General features: G+C 29.8%; 1 protein-coding gene and 1 long non-coding RNA gene across 2 annotated transcripts; one reads left to right on the top strand and one right to left on the bottom strand.

Annotated features, from left to right (window-relative positions):
• Positions 1-4,995: 4,995 nt before the first annotated feature.
• Positions 4,996-5,860, bottom strand: LOC126674766 (uncharacterized). Its single transcript, XR_007639619.2, has 3 exons — positions 5,562-5,860; positions 5,370-5,480; positions 4,996-5,270 (listed from the first exon to the last, which is right to left on the bottom strand). It is a non-coding gene; the product is annotated as an uncharacterized LOC126674766 (long non-coding RNA).
• An 8,827-nt stretch (positions 5,861-14,687) lies between these two features.
• Positions 14,688-16,163, top strand: LOC126672671 (uncharacterized). Its single transcript, XM_050366625.1, has one exon. The coding sequence runs from the start codon at positions 14,688-14,690 to the stop codon at positions 16,161-16,163; it is 1,476 nt and encodes a 491-aa protein (XP_050222582.1).
• The last annotated feature ends 488 nt before the right edge of the window (positions 16,164-16,651 follow it).

The following is a 16,651-nucleotide window of genomic DNA, read 5'->3' on the forward strand; positions in this document are numbered from 1 at the left end:
GTGCTTATATCTGCTAGGGTTTTTTAGGGTTAACTAGATTTGGGATGTCCAATTGGGCTTGATTTCTAAAAGAACCTCAGTCCAGCCCAGTTTAGAGATGTCGTGGATTTGCTGATAAAAAGAGCACATTTCTATGGGCCAAGCACAGAAATAACTCAAATAGGCCCAATCTTTTCATAAATACATCAGCTAATAAATAAATGCAAAATTCTCTCACAAAAAAAATATAGTTTTCATAAATACATAAACTCATTAAACACGGAGGTTTTCATTAAAAATAGGACAGAATTACCCTTCCTTAAGTATGGATATTCACGGTATTAATTCTACTCCTACCGGACCAGATACTTACTTCCTCGTAGACGATCTTCTTGATTTTTCTTATGATGACCTCTCCGCCTTCAATTTAACCTCCTCCTCTTCCCCTGCCGCCGATCACCCACAACACCTTCTCTTTCCGCCTTTCAATTCTTCCATTCACATCTATTTTTGGTATCATCTTTTGTACTGCAATTACTATGATATGGTCATCTTCTTCACCGGAAACTGCAATTTCAAAATAAAAAAGGGGGCTAGTAATAGATAATCGTCTCCGATAGTTGGAGGAGGAATTAAGAGGTGCGTTCATTGTTCTTCAGAGAAGACTCCACAAAGGCGCACTGGTCCACTTGGTCCTAAAACGTTGTGTAATGCGTATGGAGTAAGGTATAAATCGGGTCGGTTATTGCCCGAGTACAGACCTGAAGCCAGCTCGACGTTTGTGCTGACTCAACATTCCAACTCACACTGTGAGGTTTTGGAGCTCTGAAGGATGAAGGAGATGTTTACACAACAGCAAGAGGATCAATCATATTTATCATTGTCACCACCCGCAATAATATGATTTTGAAGTCTGCTAAACATAAATTCATAATCAGTTGTTAATTGGATATTAATTAAATAATTACATTTAACTTTGGGTTATTTTTTGTGATACCACTATGCTTTTTGTTTCTTTTAGCCGATTAGTTTTAATTAAGAAAGGCATATCTTGTTCTACTAATTAAAGTTTTGCAGTCCTGTTCTTATCAATTAAAAAATTTGAATGAATAGGGGGCATGTGTGCTTTGAAATGAGAAATGACTTTCAACATGATTTACTAGCAGATGAGGTGTTTTTTACTTATTTAGATATTTGATCATGTTTTATATAATGCTGAAAACTGTCGATTTTGATTTTTTTATGGATCTCTTTAATTTGCTGGAATTTTTTATATAATTTGTTTAAATTTAAAAGATAAACTAAATGTAACCGTAAATCAACTAAATATCAACCAAATATCAACAATAAATCAACCAAAAATCAACTAAATATCAACCAAATATCAAAAAATTGACTTTTCAATTTTATTTCGCTACACATTTCAAAAATTATTATTACTATTTTTTTCTTCCTCAATGAAGATAAGCGAATATTGCTACTATTTTGACGAGTTCGCTTTAATCTGTTGAAACTCTTACTTTATAAGTTTATTATATTTTAAAGATCAACTAAATACCATCAGAAATTATCAAAAAAAAAATACCATCAAAAAATCAACTGAATGTCAACTAAAGATCAACTGAATGTCAACTGAAAATCAACCGAATGTCAACTAAATATCAGCCAAATGTCAAATGTTTTTCACCGGCAACGAAACCTTAATGAGCAAACAAATACCAATTCAACCAAATATCAACCGTAAATCAACCAAAAATCAACTAAATATCAAAAAATTGACTTTTCAATTTTATTTCGCAACACATTTCAAAAATTATTATTACTATTTTTTTCCTCATCAATTAAGATAAGCGTATATTGCTACTATTTCACGAGTTCTCTTTAATCTGTTGAAACTCTTACTTTATAAGTTTACTAAATTTTAAAGATCAATTAAATACCATCAGAAATTATCAAAAAAAATACCATCAAAAAATCAACCGAATGTCAACTAAATATCAACCAAATGTCAAATGTTTTTCAACGACAGCGAAACCTTAATGAGCAAACAAATACCAATTTAACTTAAAAATGAATCACAAATTTATCACAACAAAATTAAAAAAAAAATGCAATTTATATTTAGTTTAGATTGAGTTGACTTCTACTTAACTTTAAGTTTATATTTTTATTAGACTATACATTTAACATATTATAGAAAAAAATCTTTAATATGTTTAAACCGAAAAATAAAAACTGAAATATGTTTGATGTAAACGGAAAAATAAATTTATTTTTAATAGTGTTAATCTTAAATAAATAAATTTGATTAGATTGATTTAATTTGAGTTCATATTGAATTGATATTGAGTTAATATTGCATTTTTATTAAATTTAAACTAAGTTAACACTGAATTTATATTTAATTAAAATTAAATTTAAAATAATTTTACATTAAAAAAATAAGTAGGAGGAAACTTCATATCATTATTAAGCTCAGTAGAAGTTAAATCATGTATAATCATAATTCAACTCCACCACATAAACCCAAAAAGCTGGTGTGGTTCCTAAAAACACAATAAATCACTGACTTTCAGACTTTTGTTCACCAGAGTTGAACTTGAATAGAACAAGAGATTAATTCAAACAGGAAAAAAAGAGAGAGAAAGAAACCCCTTTATCAATACTATGACAACACCAAACAATTATCTCAAGTTAAGTTCTCTCTTCACTCAAGGATGAAGTATAGAAACTTGTTAAAGGAAAATACTTCTGGCCTGCACAAAACTAAACCAGAGTTATTGACTAAACACTCATATAAATTTAAAGTCGGTGATCATAAATATAATAGAGAACTCTATCATCACAAGCTAATGCATTCCTGTAAAATAATTCCTGTAAACTAAAAACAATATACTTAATTGCCAATGTATTGTAAAGAACTAACATAAAAACCCACTGTGCAATACCAACACAAATCTCAGCAAATCAAAAGACTGCAATGAAACTAACAATAACAATGACCTGATTTAGAAGTAGGAGAAATTAATAAAAACTAAAATAACATTAATAATAGTTATATCAGTATAATCAATTTCAAGTGTCCAAGCATCTGCAATTGGCATTGTTGTTTCAACTTTGAGTTTCAGTGACCATTCCTAGTCGTTCTCGGGAAACAAATAACAAGCCTTCAAGCGTCGTCCCATTTGCAGCAGTCGACGGCGGTTGTTGGACCATAAACGGCAGTCGTAGGCGGCCGTTAGTTTATTGATCGTCCGACTCTTAATTGATGACTCTTTATTTTGCCAGTGCTACTTCCAATTGCTCTTCCACGATCTTCTCCGGCGGAATCATGAAACTTCCGGCCACCGTGAAACAATTAGGTATAATTCCAGAGAAAATGATGACGTGATATGGTGTTGTTTTATATCTGTTACTGAGGTTGGAGAAACTCTTCTTCAGCTCAGTTATTAAAGAGGAAGGGTAAAAAGGGACTAAAATTATAATTAGGTATAAATGAAAATATTTAAAAAATAGTGAGAGATTTCTGCATAAAAAAAAAATAGTGAGTCACTAATGTATAACTTTATAGAAAATGAGTCATACTGTGTAATTTCCTCCATTTCTATTAGGAAAACCACAAAAATATTACTATTTAAATAGAAAATAACAAAAATACACATCAATCTAATACTTTACATTGATACCAAAAAAAGATAAAAGTTTACATATTCTAACCAAACCACTAAATAGGAGACACATGGCACACACAAAGCAAAAAAAAAGTCAAAAACGTGGCATAACTGATTAAAAACGCGTCTGACATGCGTCAGAATTGCGTCTGACACGCGCGTCAGTCACGCGTCAGCGCGTGTCAGCGATTCTCAACATGTCAAAATAATTTAAACATGTATCAGCTATGTATCAGCTATGTATCTGTTATGTATCTGGAATATGTCACTGATTCATTTTCTCATATTTTAAAAAACAAAAATAAATAAATACATGTGTATATATACACACACACGTATTATTTTATGTACTATCTATGTGTATATGTATAATATGTTTTGAATTTAAAAATATATGTATCACATACTTTAAAAACGCATGAATTACATTACATATATATATATATATATATATATATATATATATATATATATATATATATATATATATATATATATATATATATATATATATATATATATATAATATTATGTATTAAAAGTATATGTATCTATCATATATAAATTATATATATAAATTGCTTCTAATATGTTTTCGATATATGTATTTAAATAACGTGTTTTCCTATTAAATATTTGATGATTGCTTCGGCCTTTTATTTTTCGATGTTGCACGAAATTTTGCTTTTTAGCTTAATTTATTGTTTATAATTATAATGTATTTAAGATGTATCGACCATGTATTTACAGTGTATTGGAAGATATATACGATACATCGGTAATGTATTAAAATTTTATTATTAATTTTTCTCCTCTATATCTATGATATATCGATGGTGAATTTATGATGTATCGGTAATGTATTACGATGTATCGATAATGTATTGGTCATTTAAAAAAAATAGTTAAAATAATCCAAAAAAATTAAACATGTATCGTCTATGTATCTGCTATGTATTGGAGATGTATCATCTATATATCACTAATACGCACATGTACCAGTCATTTTAAAATTTATTTTGTCGAAAATAATCATTCTGAGTTAGAAAATGGATTCTAAAAAATTGTAACCAATGATTACGAAATTCATTTCGTTGAAATAATAATAATAAAAAAAACATGTATCTACAATGTATTAATGGTGTATTTTATGATGTGTCGACGATTTATCTACAATATATCGGTGATGTATATATACGATGTATACATCATAAATGTATCTAATATATATAATAATGTATACACAATATATTAAACCAATAACTATATAATGGTGTATCTACAAAATTAGTTTTGTTAAAATAATTGAAAAAGATAAGAACACGTATCATCAATGTATTAGAAGTATCTCAAAAACAAGTCATATAGTATATCTCAAAAATATTTCTTATACATCTAAAAAACAGTACATGTGTAGTTTTCCCACTGCATTAAACATCCAAGAATTCATAAACTTAGGGGCAAACAAATCAACAATTTTACTGCTCAAAAAATATAAATAACAATCTCAACTACTCAACAATAGTATGGTTGTATAAATTAATGGCATAAAAAGCATGGGTGAGCCACCGATGATGCAGCAATTTGTTCAACATGAATGGTATTCCATTGGGTCATGATCTGCAATTTGAAGAAATTTCATTTATTATATCATCATTCCAGAAAAACACTATCATGCAAAAATCTATTGCTAATAGGACACTTGCAGGAAATCAATACCTAAATAATTAGCACAGATCTTAAGAATCTTTGATTCAATAGCTTCATACTTGTTGCTCCTCTTTTCTTCCATTGATTCCTTACTTATCAAATTGGTGCAGCTTCGATTTCCTTTCAAATTTAAATTCAATCAAAAAACCTAATTTCTTTCTTAAAAGTAAAAATTATCAAACTAAGAAGGAAGATTCATACAGATCGAGAATAGCGTCATTCTTCTTCTTCTCCGGTGGAGAAGTCGACTTCTTCAAACTTGAAAATTTACGCGATCTGAGCTTCAGTGTCTTCATCAGATGCGTTTTCTTCTTTTTTTTCTTGTAGATTTTTGTTGAATCTTGGATCTTAAGAAGCAGTGCTCGCCATTTTTTATGAGTGAATGGAGGAGAGATTAATTAACAAGTTTTTAGGGATTTTTTCTTCGAGGTGCATAGAGATTAGAACTGAAAGCACCAGTAATTAAAACACGTGGCAGCAGAGATTGAAATGGGTAGAAAAAGAAATAAATTAGCCAGCTCAGCCAATAAATGTAAAACTCCTCAGGTAGTGGTGAAAACTTAAATAGGCGTGGGTATTTAGGAAAGAAAGGCCCGGTTTTGTAATTGTTACGTAATTTTCTCTTTCTATTATGGGACGCTGACAAAAGTACCCAAAATTTTAAAAATATTTACAAAAGTACCTGTAAACTTTTTTTATTTACAAAAATACGACTGATTTAAAATTAATTACAAAAATACCAAAAAATGAAAATTAATTACAAAAGTACGATTTGTATAATGTCGGTATAATTATGGTATAATTTTGGAATACTAAAACTGTAAATCAGATAATTTAAAAATAATATTTGGTTTATTATTGGTATAATTTCAGTATATTTTTGATATATCGATTATAAATTTTTATATATATTTTCTAATTGATAACATGTATATTTTTTTTATATGTACTTTTCACTATAGTTGGTAATGACTAGAGAATTTGTAAATTGTTGGTATAATTTTAGTATATTGTTAGGTTAATATTTAGTATGCGATGTGGTGTAATGTTGATATAATAATAAAATTTCAGTATATTTTGATGTGTACACTTTTGGTATACTGTTGGTATAATTTTGGTATATTATTAATTTAATTTTTAGTATACGATTTGATGTAATTTTGATAAATTTTCATTTAATATAAATAAAATCTCAGTATGTATAATGTCGGTATAATTTTGGTATAATGTTGATATAATGTTGATATAATGTTAGTTTATTAGTATACTGATATTATACCCACACTATACACCGTATGTTTAATATTATTTTTTATTTTTTTGTACTTTTGTAAATGTTATTAATATTTTTGTAAATAAAAAAAGTTAACATGTAGTTTTGTAATTATTTTCATTTTTTTTGGTAAATGCTGTAATTTCCTCTTCTATTATTTCCCTTCCTAGGGAAATCGTAAGAAATACTCCGTTTTTTAAAATATTTATAAAAATACTCTATTTTTTAAAAAAATATTTTTTTACTTTTTTTTTTGAAAATCTATTTTCTTACTCCGATTTTTTTTACTCGAAAAAATTTGTAAAAATACTCCATTTTTTTAAAATTGTATTACAAACGGTTTTAAAGATGTCAAATTTTTAAAAAAACTGAAACCTTTTGAAACTGTAATTGAAACAGTTTTTTAAAAATACTCTGTTTAAAACTCTATTAGAAACTGTATTTGAAACCGTTTGAGACTCTATTTTTATGAAATCGTTATAAACTGTCTGAAACTCTATTAGAAACTGTATTTCAAACCGTTTGAAACTCTATTAGAAACTGTATTTGAAACGTTTTTATAAAAAAGTTTCAAATTGTGTTTTTTGAAACTGTTTTAAACTGCAGAGTAAAAAAATAAAGGCTTAATTACTCAAAAACCCCCCACCTTTCACTTTGATTTCGTTTATACCCTGACCTAGGAAAAATGTCATAAATACTACTGACCTTGTCATTATGTTTCGCCCGTACCCCAAATTTCAAAAAAAAGATGATTTCTTAAAAACAACTAAATTTAAGGGTTATTTTATACCTTTTTCTATTAAAAAATGTACAAACTAATACTTCATCTTTAAAAACGTTCAAATAAATCCCAAAATTAATTAATTTTTTAATTTAAATAAAATAAATAAATAAAATAACATAGTTTTATTAAGTCCTATTTATTACCGTACTCCTATTTAAAAAAACCGCTAATATTATTTTTTTCATTTTTTTTTAATTTTTACGAAAATAAGCTCCTTCCTCCATGGAGGAAGGAGCTGCTCCTTCCTCCATGTGAGGAAGGAGCTCGCACTGCTCCTTCCTCACATGGAGGAAGGAGCAGATCTGCTTCTTCCTCCATGTGAGGAAGGAGCAGATCTGCTCCTTCCTCACATGGAGGAAGGAGCAGCGTGCTCCTTCCTCATGGAGGAAGGAGCAGCGTCCTCCTTCCTCATGGAGGAAGGAGCTGCGAGCTCCTTCCTCCATGAGGAAGGAGCAGCGTCCTCCTTCCTCATGGAGGAAGGAGCTGCGAGCTCCTTCCTCCATGGAAGGAAGGAGAAGCTCCTCCTCCCATGGAGGAGGAGCTATTTTTTTTAATTTTTTTTAAAAAAAAAATTGAAAATAGATTTTAAAATTAAAGTACGGTATTATGTTGAAATTAATTAGTCTGATGTAAAAAAATTTACGGTTTTTTATTTTTAACAAATTATTGATAATTAATATAAATTAAATTATTATTATTAGTTGAATTTTTTAAAGAAGAAGGTGTTTTTGTATAATTAATAACATTGACGTGTAATTAGAATATATGCTAAAAATGAAGGATTATTTTAAACTCTTTTTCAAATGAAAAGAGATCAATTTAATACCTCGAGGGTACGGGCGAAACATAATGACAAGGTCAGTAGTATTTATGACATTTTTCCTAGGTCAGGGTATAAACGAAAACAAAGTGAAAGGTGGGGGGTTTTTGAGTAATTAGGCCAAAAATAAATTGCGGGGTAAAAAAGTAAATATTTTTTTTAGGTATGCTTGTAAACTTTCAGTTTTTGAGGTAGATTTACTAATATTTATAATTTTTACGTATTCCTAAACTTTCCTTATTTCTACCCAACAAAATAAATATGTGATGAAAATCACTCCCAAAAAAATATTTTTTACAAATCACTCATAACTCATAAAAAAAGATGGATTCATAACAAAATAAGGATAATTGTAATCTTACACATGTCAATATATTATTGGTTATACAAATTTACAACTTCGATTCGGTTTGCCCGATCACCAACCACCACAAACTGTCGTCGGAGATGCTGCGGCTAACCACCAGAGATCCAGCCCGGTCAACCGACACACTCAACACTAGTCGGTCAACATTTAAAATAGTTAAATAAAATTGTTCACATTTAATATTGAACCCATGACTTGTAAGTAATTCACTATATGCTCTACCACTGAGTGAAAAGTTTTTGTAATTTCTATTTAATGTGTATAATATATAAAAAAAAAAATTAATAATATATCATCTGTCATTCACATGTCAACATTTTATATGTCATTCACAAGTAGTAATATATATCATTCCATATTATTTTTAAATCAACCATCTGTATAAAATCACTAATCTTTCACTACCACCAACCACCATCGAGTCGACCGATTCAATTCAAAATTATTCTTTAAAAAGTTGCTCGTTTGATTTATATTCGCTTACATTTAGTTATCTTGACTTTATTACAGTACCCCGTAATTTTAAAAATGTTGATTTTGCCACGTATGTTGTGTTTTAATTGGAAATGTTAAATTAAATATTGAATATGATTAAGAAAAATTAGCAGAACTACGATACTAGATTAAAAATGGACATGAGTTGAATTATATTAGGAGATTTGAGAAATTCTCCAAAATTATAAAGTATCAAAAAAATGAATCAAACGTTTTTAAAAATCGGGGTTTTAAAAATGTAATTATGTAAAGGGTAAATTCATTGTGAAATAAATTTTATTATAGGTTAAATAATTGAATTTGTATAATGCTCCCATACTTTTAAAAGTATTAAGTAAAATGCCACGAGGCATAAGTACGAGAAATAAATCAAGAACATCGGAATTAAGTTCAAGAAATAAAAGTTAGACAAAAGCAGTTTATTAAAATTATCGTAAAATAATAAATTAAGTGGAATTTATTATTCAATAAATTGGAATTTAACAGGACAAAAGAAAGGTCGATAAATTAAAATAAAATAATTGGTAAGTCCCAAATTAATAAATTTTACGATAAAGTTCATAAAATAAAATTAAGAAGCTAAGAGCAAATTTTATAAATTTGGATGAAAGGATTTTAATTAAATAAAATTAGATTATCGGAAAAAGAAAAATGATATAAATAAATTATTTGGATACAGATAAATAAATAATGCGACAGAGTCCATTATTCATTGATAAAGAATAATCACCAAGGTTCCGTTTTATTGTCAAATCAATTTGGTATCTTATTGGAGGAATTGAAAGCTTAAGGATATGGTTGTAAGAGGTTCCTAGTTTAAGCATTTATATGGATTTTTTCCCCACAAATTCAATAAAAAAATGACACCTAAACTCCTCCACCTCTTCAAAATTTCTCTAGCTAAAATAAGATCAAAATCAGATATTAAAAAAAAATCAAAATCCCAAACCTTCTTCTTCTTCACTTCACCGAAACATCAACACCATTACCATCAACCTTGCACATACTCCACGGCGGCAAGGAAAGCTCAACCATCTGACCACCGATTTCGGTAATTTCAGCTCGGTTACAATGCCAACACACACGAGCTCAAGGTATAACTTAAAATTTTCAATTCGGTTGAGATTTAATTGATGTTTGCTAAGTTCAAGTGAATGATTTTCTGCTTTGGTTTTATGTTTGAAAATCTGAGATATATCAATATTGATGTTTGAGTGAGGTTTTTTAGGGTTGTGTTGATTAATGTTTTAGAAACCGAATACCCGTCAAGTAAGCTTGTTGGAATGGGTACTGGCAAACGATATTCTGCTCAAAAGAACAAAACAAATTCTGCTTAAATAGCAGAATCAGTTCTGCTCCAACGAGTAAAATGAACTCTGCTCACATGAGCAGAGTTCGGTCCTTGACGGGGACTTCTTGAGCAGTCCCCGATCATCCAAGAATGGAGTTTTTGGATGTAGGATAGAGTTTAGGTAATGACGTAATTCTTTTGATGTTAGTATCGTAATTGTCGGAGTGATGAAACTGAGTTTGAGGACTGCACTAGAACAGTCCAACATGACAACTTCCGACCAAATTTTAGATGACTTTGAGCGATGATTTTTGAAAAGATTCGAGTGGTATATCTTAAAGGATATACGGAGAGTGAAACGTGATTCTCGGATTAGGATTTCAACAAGTAATTATGGCTAGGTTGATTAAAATAGGTAGTGAGTTGAGAGTATAAAATCTGGAAATAACAAAGATCAAGCTCTGAAGGCTATTTCACGTATAAGAACGGACCTCAAACCGTAGTAAATTTAACTCGAAAATGAATAGGTACATAGACAGTATTACATAGATGAGTTGTACGCAAATTAATCATAAAGTCGTTAAGTTAGATCAAAAGATATTAAAGCTTGAAGTTGAGTCAAAAATAAGAAGTTTGAGAAAATGATTTCAAACATGTTAAGGATCCAACTTTAGAAATTTATTGTGAGCAAACGATAGGTCGAAACTAGTTGAAGTCTTCACGGATATTGTAGATGGGATTACAGGGTTTATAAATATCGAATTTGTTTTAAAGTATAACTACTATAGGTATCCTGTTTCGCAGCTTGAAACAGCAGCAATAATAGGTTGTTTTGCAGCCATAAATACTCAGTGTTGGGGAATCAATTTCAGGACCTATTTTCGACACCTTATGATGAAAATTTCAGTTTAGAATCTAAAGGAAAGTTATAGACAGGGTTACGGGCTATAAGAATGTCAAGTCTGTTTAGATACGGGCTGTTTTAAGTAAACGTTTTAATATCCCGAAGTTGACTAGTTAACTAGTTTTGGAAAACTAGTTTTAGCTAATGAATTGTTAGCTCATTAATTATTTAGATAATTAATTAATGCTTTGAGCTAAAATTAATTATAAATTATGGAAAAGTGATTGATTAAATTAATTATCGATTTAGCGATAATTAATTTAATTTAGCTAAATTGGATAGCTAATAGATAACATTTGGATTAATGTTATTTATTAATTGGAGTTATATTTTTAAAAAATAATCAACTTATTCTGAGTGATATAAATTAATTTCTTTGCTAAGTATTCCTGAGGAGCGTGCCGTAGCGTTGTTTGGTTTGGAAAATAGGGATAGTAAGTGGTAAGTTTATATTAATATTGTCAATATTTAATACTTGCATTATTTTTTATAAAGTGCTTTATTTGAATTGTTTTATTGTATTTAAATGTTTTAAAACCCTTCTATAGATCCGATAAAACAAGTTATCTATTGGGCAATGATAGAACTGTGTGTACATCAGTCATAATAATTAAATATACATAAAATACAAACAATATTTAATAAGATACGAAGTCATAAAGAATATCCTTTAAATTGACTGATGCTAGTTTGACTCGGTTGAACTATCTCGGAACTGCATCAGAAAATGATTAATGCTAGTTAACTCGGTTGAATTATCTCGAGACTGCATTAATCGAGACTGGAAAAATATGATGAATTGGCACCTTTTTGAGCCACTATATCATTGTGTTCGCCTTACAAATAACTGGAAAAATATATTTTTGAGCCTCTATTTTAACTTTAACTTCTCTTTTCCAATTTCAGTTTTTAACTTTGCTTTTCAATTTTTTTCAATTCAGTACAATTTTTATGTTCTAAGTATTTTTTTTCATGTTTTTACACAGCTTCTCTCCTTTCTCTTGTGCTCTGATCTCTGCATATATGCCTGCTGCTACCAAAGTATGACTTATTCTTAAATTGATTTGAAAGAGTTGAAGTTCAATTAGCAAATAGAATTTGGCTGTTCTTGTTAATATGGATAGCCTGAAATCTACACTCTGATTTTTTTACTTGCCAAGTATTTACCTTTTGAAACAGATTATTTGTGTCATATATGTGAACTGTGATTCTATAAAGGCCTAAAGGGAATTTTTATAAATTCAGCAACTTTATATCATTTTTTGTATATGATAAGAGAATATTTGTATAATTTTGTATGGGGGGTGCAGAAATTATGATACAATTTGTATTTTTTTGTATCATTTAGCAGTTTGGTACTGCACATTGTATTGTAATGTAGTATTTTCATGTAAATTGTTATGTTAATTTTATATTTCTATCTTTGCAAAAGGCTCAGATATAGGCCTATTCATAAGGCCCAAACCGATGTACCGAACCGAAACCAAATCAAATCGACCAATATATTTCAGTTACAAATTAATTGGTTTCTATTTAAAAATTTGGTAATTTGGCTTACAACTTTCAAATGAATTAGTGCGTCAGTGATTGAATCCTGACTTTCGAACCGAACCGAACCGACGCACACCCCTAGTTTCGAATCAAGAATTTGGATCGTGACAAAGTTGGTATTAGAAAAATGGTTTAGTGTCCCAGACCATTGTTCTTTTGTGATTGGAGTATAGAAATAAGAGTTGATAAGTACCTAGGAACTATTGCGGATACAAGAATTTCCAATCAAGTCTTTTAAGCATATTTTCAAACATTTTACAAAACGTCCTCTCCTACATATGTGGTATTAGGATATGAGTTATATGTGTGCCTAAACAGTGACAGATGGACCTTAGAGACAATGGGGGATATTGGACCCCCCTCAAAAAATCTCTAGAGACCCCTAAAAATAATTTTGAAAGAAAAATAATCCTTACCTAATTTGTCCTTATCTAAATAAAGTGGGAACCAAGCAAAATTGCTTTCCAAAATCAAATACGGAATTCTAAAACTCATTTTTCTATTTGATTATAACTTATTTACTTTAAATGGGGTTCAAGTCGATTCCTCTTTTATTTATTTTAAGTGGGGTACAAGCCAATTCCTCTTTTTCCTATTTGTATTATATTACTATCCCTATATATATATATATAGCGGACAATTTCGAATCTTGCACAGGTATGCTAATTTTTTTTATTTAAATTATACTGTTTATCTAAGAACTAGTAGTAAATTAAAAAATTATTATTATTAGGTAAAAACAAGATGAAATTCTGTATTATTTTCTTACTAAGATTTATCTAAGTCACAAATATTAATAAAAAAACCTCAATCAACCATTAACCTTATAATTTTTATTTTATTCAAAATTAAACTTATATAATTTTATTGTATTTAGATTTTAATTAGTACAAAATTAATTTTTTACTCAACTATTTGACTAATTTTTTATTTTTCAGATATGGAGCGAAGAATAGCAACTGTTGTTAAGCAAACAATTTCATCAAGCAATCAGTCAGAGCAATCAAATGTTGAAGTTGAATCAAACGACCAACCTACTATTCCTGTTTCACCAATACAAATTGATATGAATATTGATTTAGATAATCTTCCTAGTGATCCTGGATTACGGCCTAATATAATGGCTTATCCATCTGACGTGAGAAAACAAGTTCGTAGAGCATATTTATTAAAAGGATCGTGTCAACCGCGACAACATATTTTTCCTCAAAAGACGGATGGAAATCGAAAGCGTAAATTTATTGTCACTTGGTTTGATGAATTCAGGCCTTGGTTGGAATATAGTATCGCAAAAGATGCTGCGTTTTGTTTATATTGCTATCTTTTTTCAGCTGGCCGCACTGAAAGAGGTCATGATGCCTTTGTAACTGAAGGTTTCAGTTCCTGGCGCAAAAAAGAAAGGTTGCGATAGCGATCACAATAAATGTAGGTTGACTTGTCAAAATTTAATGAATCAAGCTCAGCACATTGAGGTATCTTTTTCTAAGCAATCTGAACAAACAAAGATTGATTATTGTTGTAGATTGAATGCCTCGATTATTTGTTTGCGCTATCTTATGATGCAAGGATTGGCTTTTCGAGGAAATGATGAAACAGAAACCTCATTAAATCAAGGGAATTTTATTGAACTTCTAAAAGTTATTGCTTCATGCAATGAGGATATTAATAAAGTTTTTTTAAGTAATGCTCATGAGAATCTTAAACTTACAGCTCCTTATATTCAAAAAGATATCATCAATGCAGCCGCAGTTGAGACAACAAATGCTATAATTGAAGACATTGGGAATAATTGTTTTTTCGATTCTAGTTGATGAATGTCGAGATGTATCAATTAAAGAGAAAATGGGAATTGTTATTCGGTATGTGAATAAAAGTGGATGTATTATTGAACGTTTTCTTGGCCTTGTGCATGTTACTGATACAAGTGCTGCATCACTTAAGAAAGGCATTTATTATTTCTTTTCCAAATATGGATTGAGCATATCTAGTTTGAGAGGTCAAGGCTATGATGGAGCCTGTAATATGCGAGGTGAATTCAATGGGCTTAAAAGTTTGATACTAAAAGAGAACTCTCAAGCTTATTATATACATTGTTTTGCTCACCAACTTCAACTTACACTTGTTGTTGTTGCTAAAAAGCATGTAAGTGTTAGTTCTTTTTTTAATACTGTTGCACGTTTATACAATGTTGTTGGTGGTTCTTGTAAGTGTATGGATATGCTTCGAGAGAAGCAAATAGAGAAGATTCTTCAAGGAATTGAAAATGATGAAATACAGACTGGAAGGGGTCTTAATCAACAACGGTCTTTGAAACGACCGTCAGATACTCGCTGGAGTTCCCATTATGGTACGCTAATGAACATTATACATCTTTTTTCTTCTATCATTGAGGTTCTTGAATACATTGGAGAGAATGGTAAAGATGATGCACAAAAGGCCGAAGCAGTTGATTTGTTAGACATTATAAACCGTTTTGAATTTGCATTTGTTCTACACCTTATGAGAAAAATATTAGGGATTACACATGAATTGTCACAAGTTCTGCAGAAAAAGGATCAAGATATCATAAATGCAGTTAATCTTGTTAAGGTTTCGAAGCTGCATTTACAAGAGATGAGAGATAATGGTTGGGAGATTTTGTTATCTACAGTTTCTAAATTTTGCAGTGTGGAAGACATAAATATACTATGTATGGAAGATGTATATGCAATTCGTGGTAGGTTACGGCGTAGATCTAAGGCAATTACTAATCTTCATTATTATCAAGCCGATTTATTTTATTCAGTGATTGACACACAATTGCATGAGTTGAACAATCGTTTTGATGAAGCGAATACAGATTTGCTTATATCGATGGCATGCTTAGATCCAAAAGGAAGATTTTCTTCGTTTGATAAAAATAAGCTGATATGCCTAGCAAGATTCTATCCAAAGGATTTTTCTCCAATTTCTCTAATTGAGCTTGAATGTCAGCTGGATACCTTCATTATTGATATGCGCTTGGATGAAAATGTTTCTGAGGTGGTGGGAATTGCTAATCTTGCTCAAAAGATGGTCGCGACAAGAAAAGATGATGTCTTTCCATTGGTGTATTTATTAATAAAATTGTCTTTGACTTTACCAGTTGCTACTGCTATAGTGGAAAGGGCTTTTTCTGCCATGAATATTATCAAGAGTCCCCTACGTAATCGAATGGGTGATGGGTTATGTAATGATTGTTTGGTAACTTATATTGAGAAAGATATATTCGCATGCATCACCAATGAGACTATAATGCAACGATTCCAAAAAATGAAAAATAGGAGAGGAATGTTATGATCCATTGTATAGATTAATTTTTTTTTATGTAATTTTTTATTTATTTTTATATAATATAATATTTAAAAATGGGCCCCCCTCTTCAATATTTTTGTATCTGTCACTATGCCTAAGCATAACATATATTTATGAAAACGTGTGTAAATTATGATTATGATTTGATTGGATATGTAAATGCGTTTTGGTACGACATGATATGTTTTATAGTATGTCCACTCAGAAGAGTGATATGCTTTTGAATTTGATTAGATTTATATACTCATGAGGCTTGCTATATGTACTTTATAATTAATTTATTTGAATGATTAGATGTTTTTGAGTTTTTCTAAGTCTACGATGAGTAGAATACTCTCGAGACTTAAGATATGTAACATGGCCAAGTAAGATCGAAAGGAATGGAATGTTCTCAGAGTTTGGCTCACGTATATTGATTTTGAACATGAATTTTATGTATGCTATGTTTTAAGGAACACATCGAGATTCCTGCA

This window comes from Mercurialis annua, linkage group LG3, assembly GCF_937616625.2.
Source record: "Mercurialis annua linkage group LG3, ddMerAnnu1.2, whole genome shotgun sequence".
Taxonomy (NCBI): Eukaryota; Viridiplantae; Streptophyta; class Magnoliopsida; order Malpighiales; family Euphorbiaceae; genus Mercurialis; species Mercurialis annua.

Coding starts and splice junctions, on each gene's coding strand:
- LOC126672671 (XM_050366625.1), top strand. CDS start 14,688: ATGGGAATTGTTATTCGGTATGTGAATAAAAGTGGATGTATTATTGAA.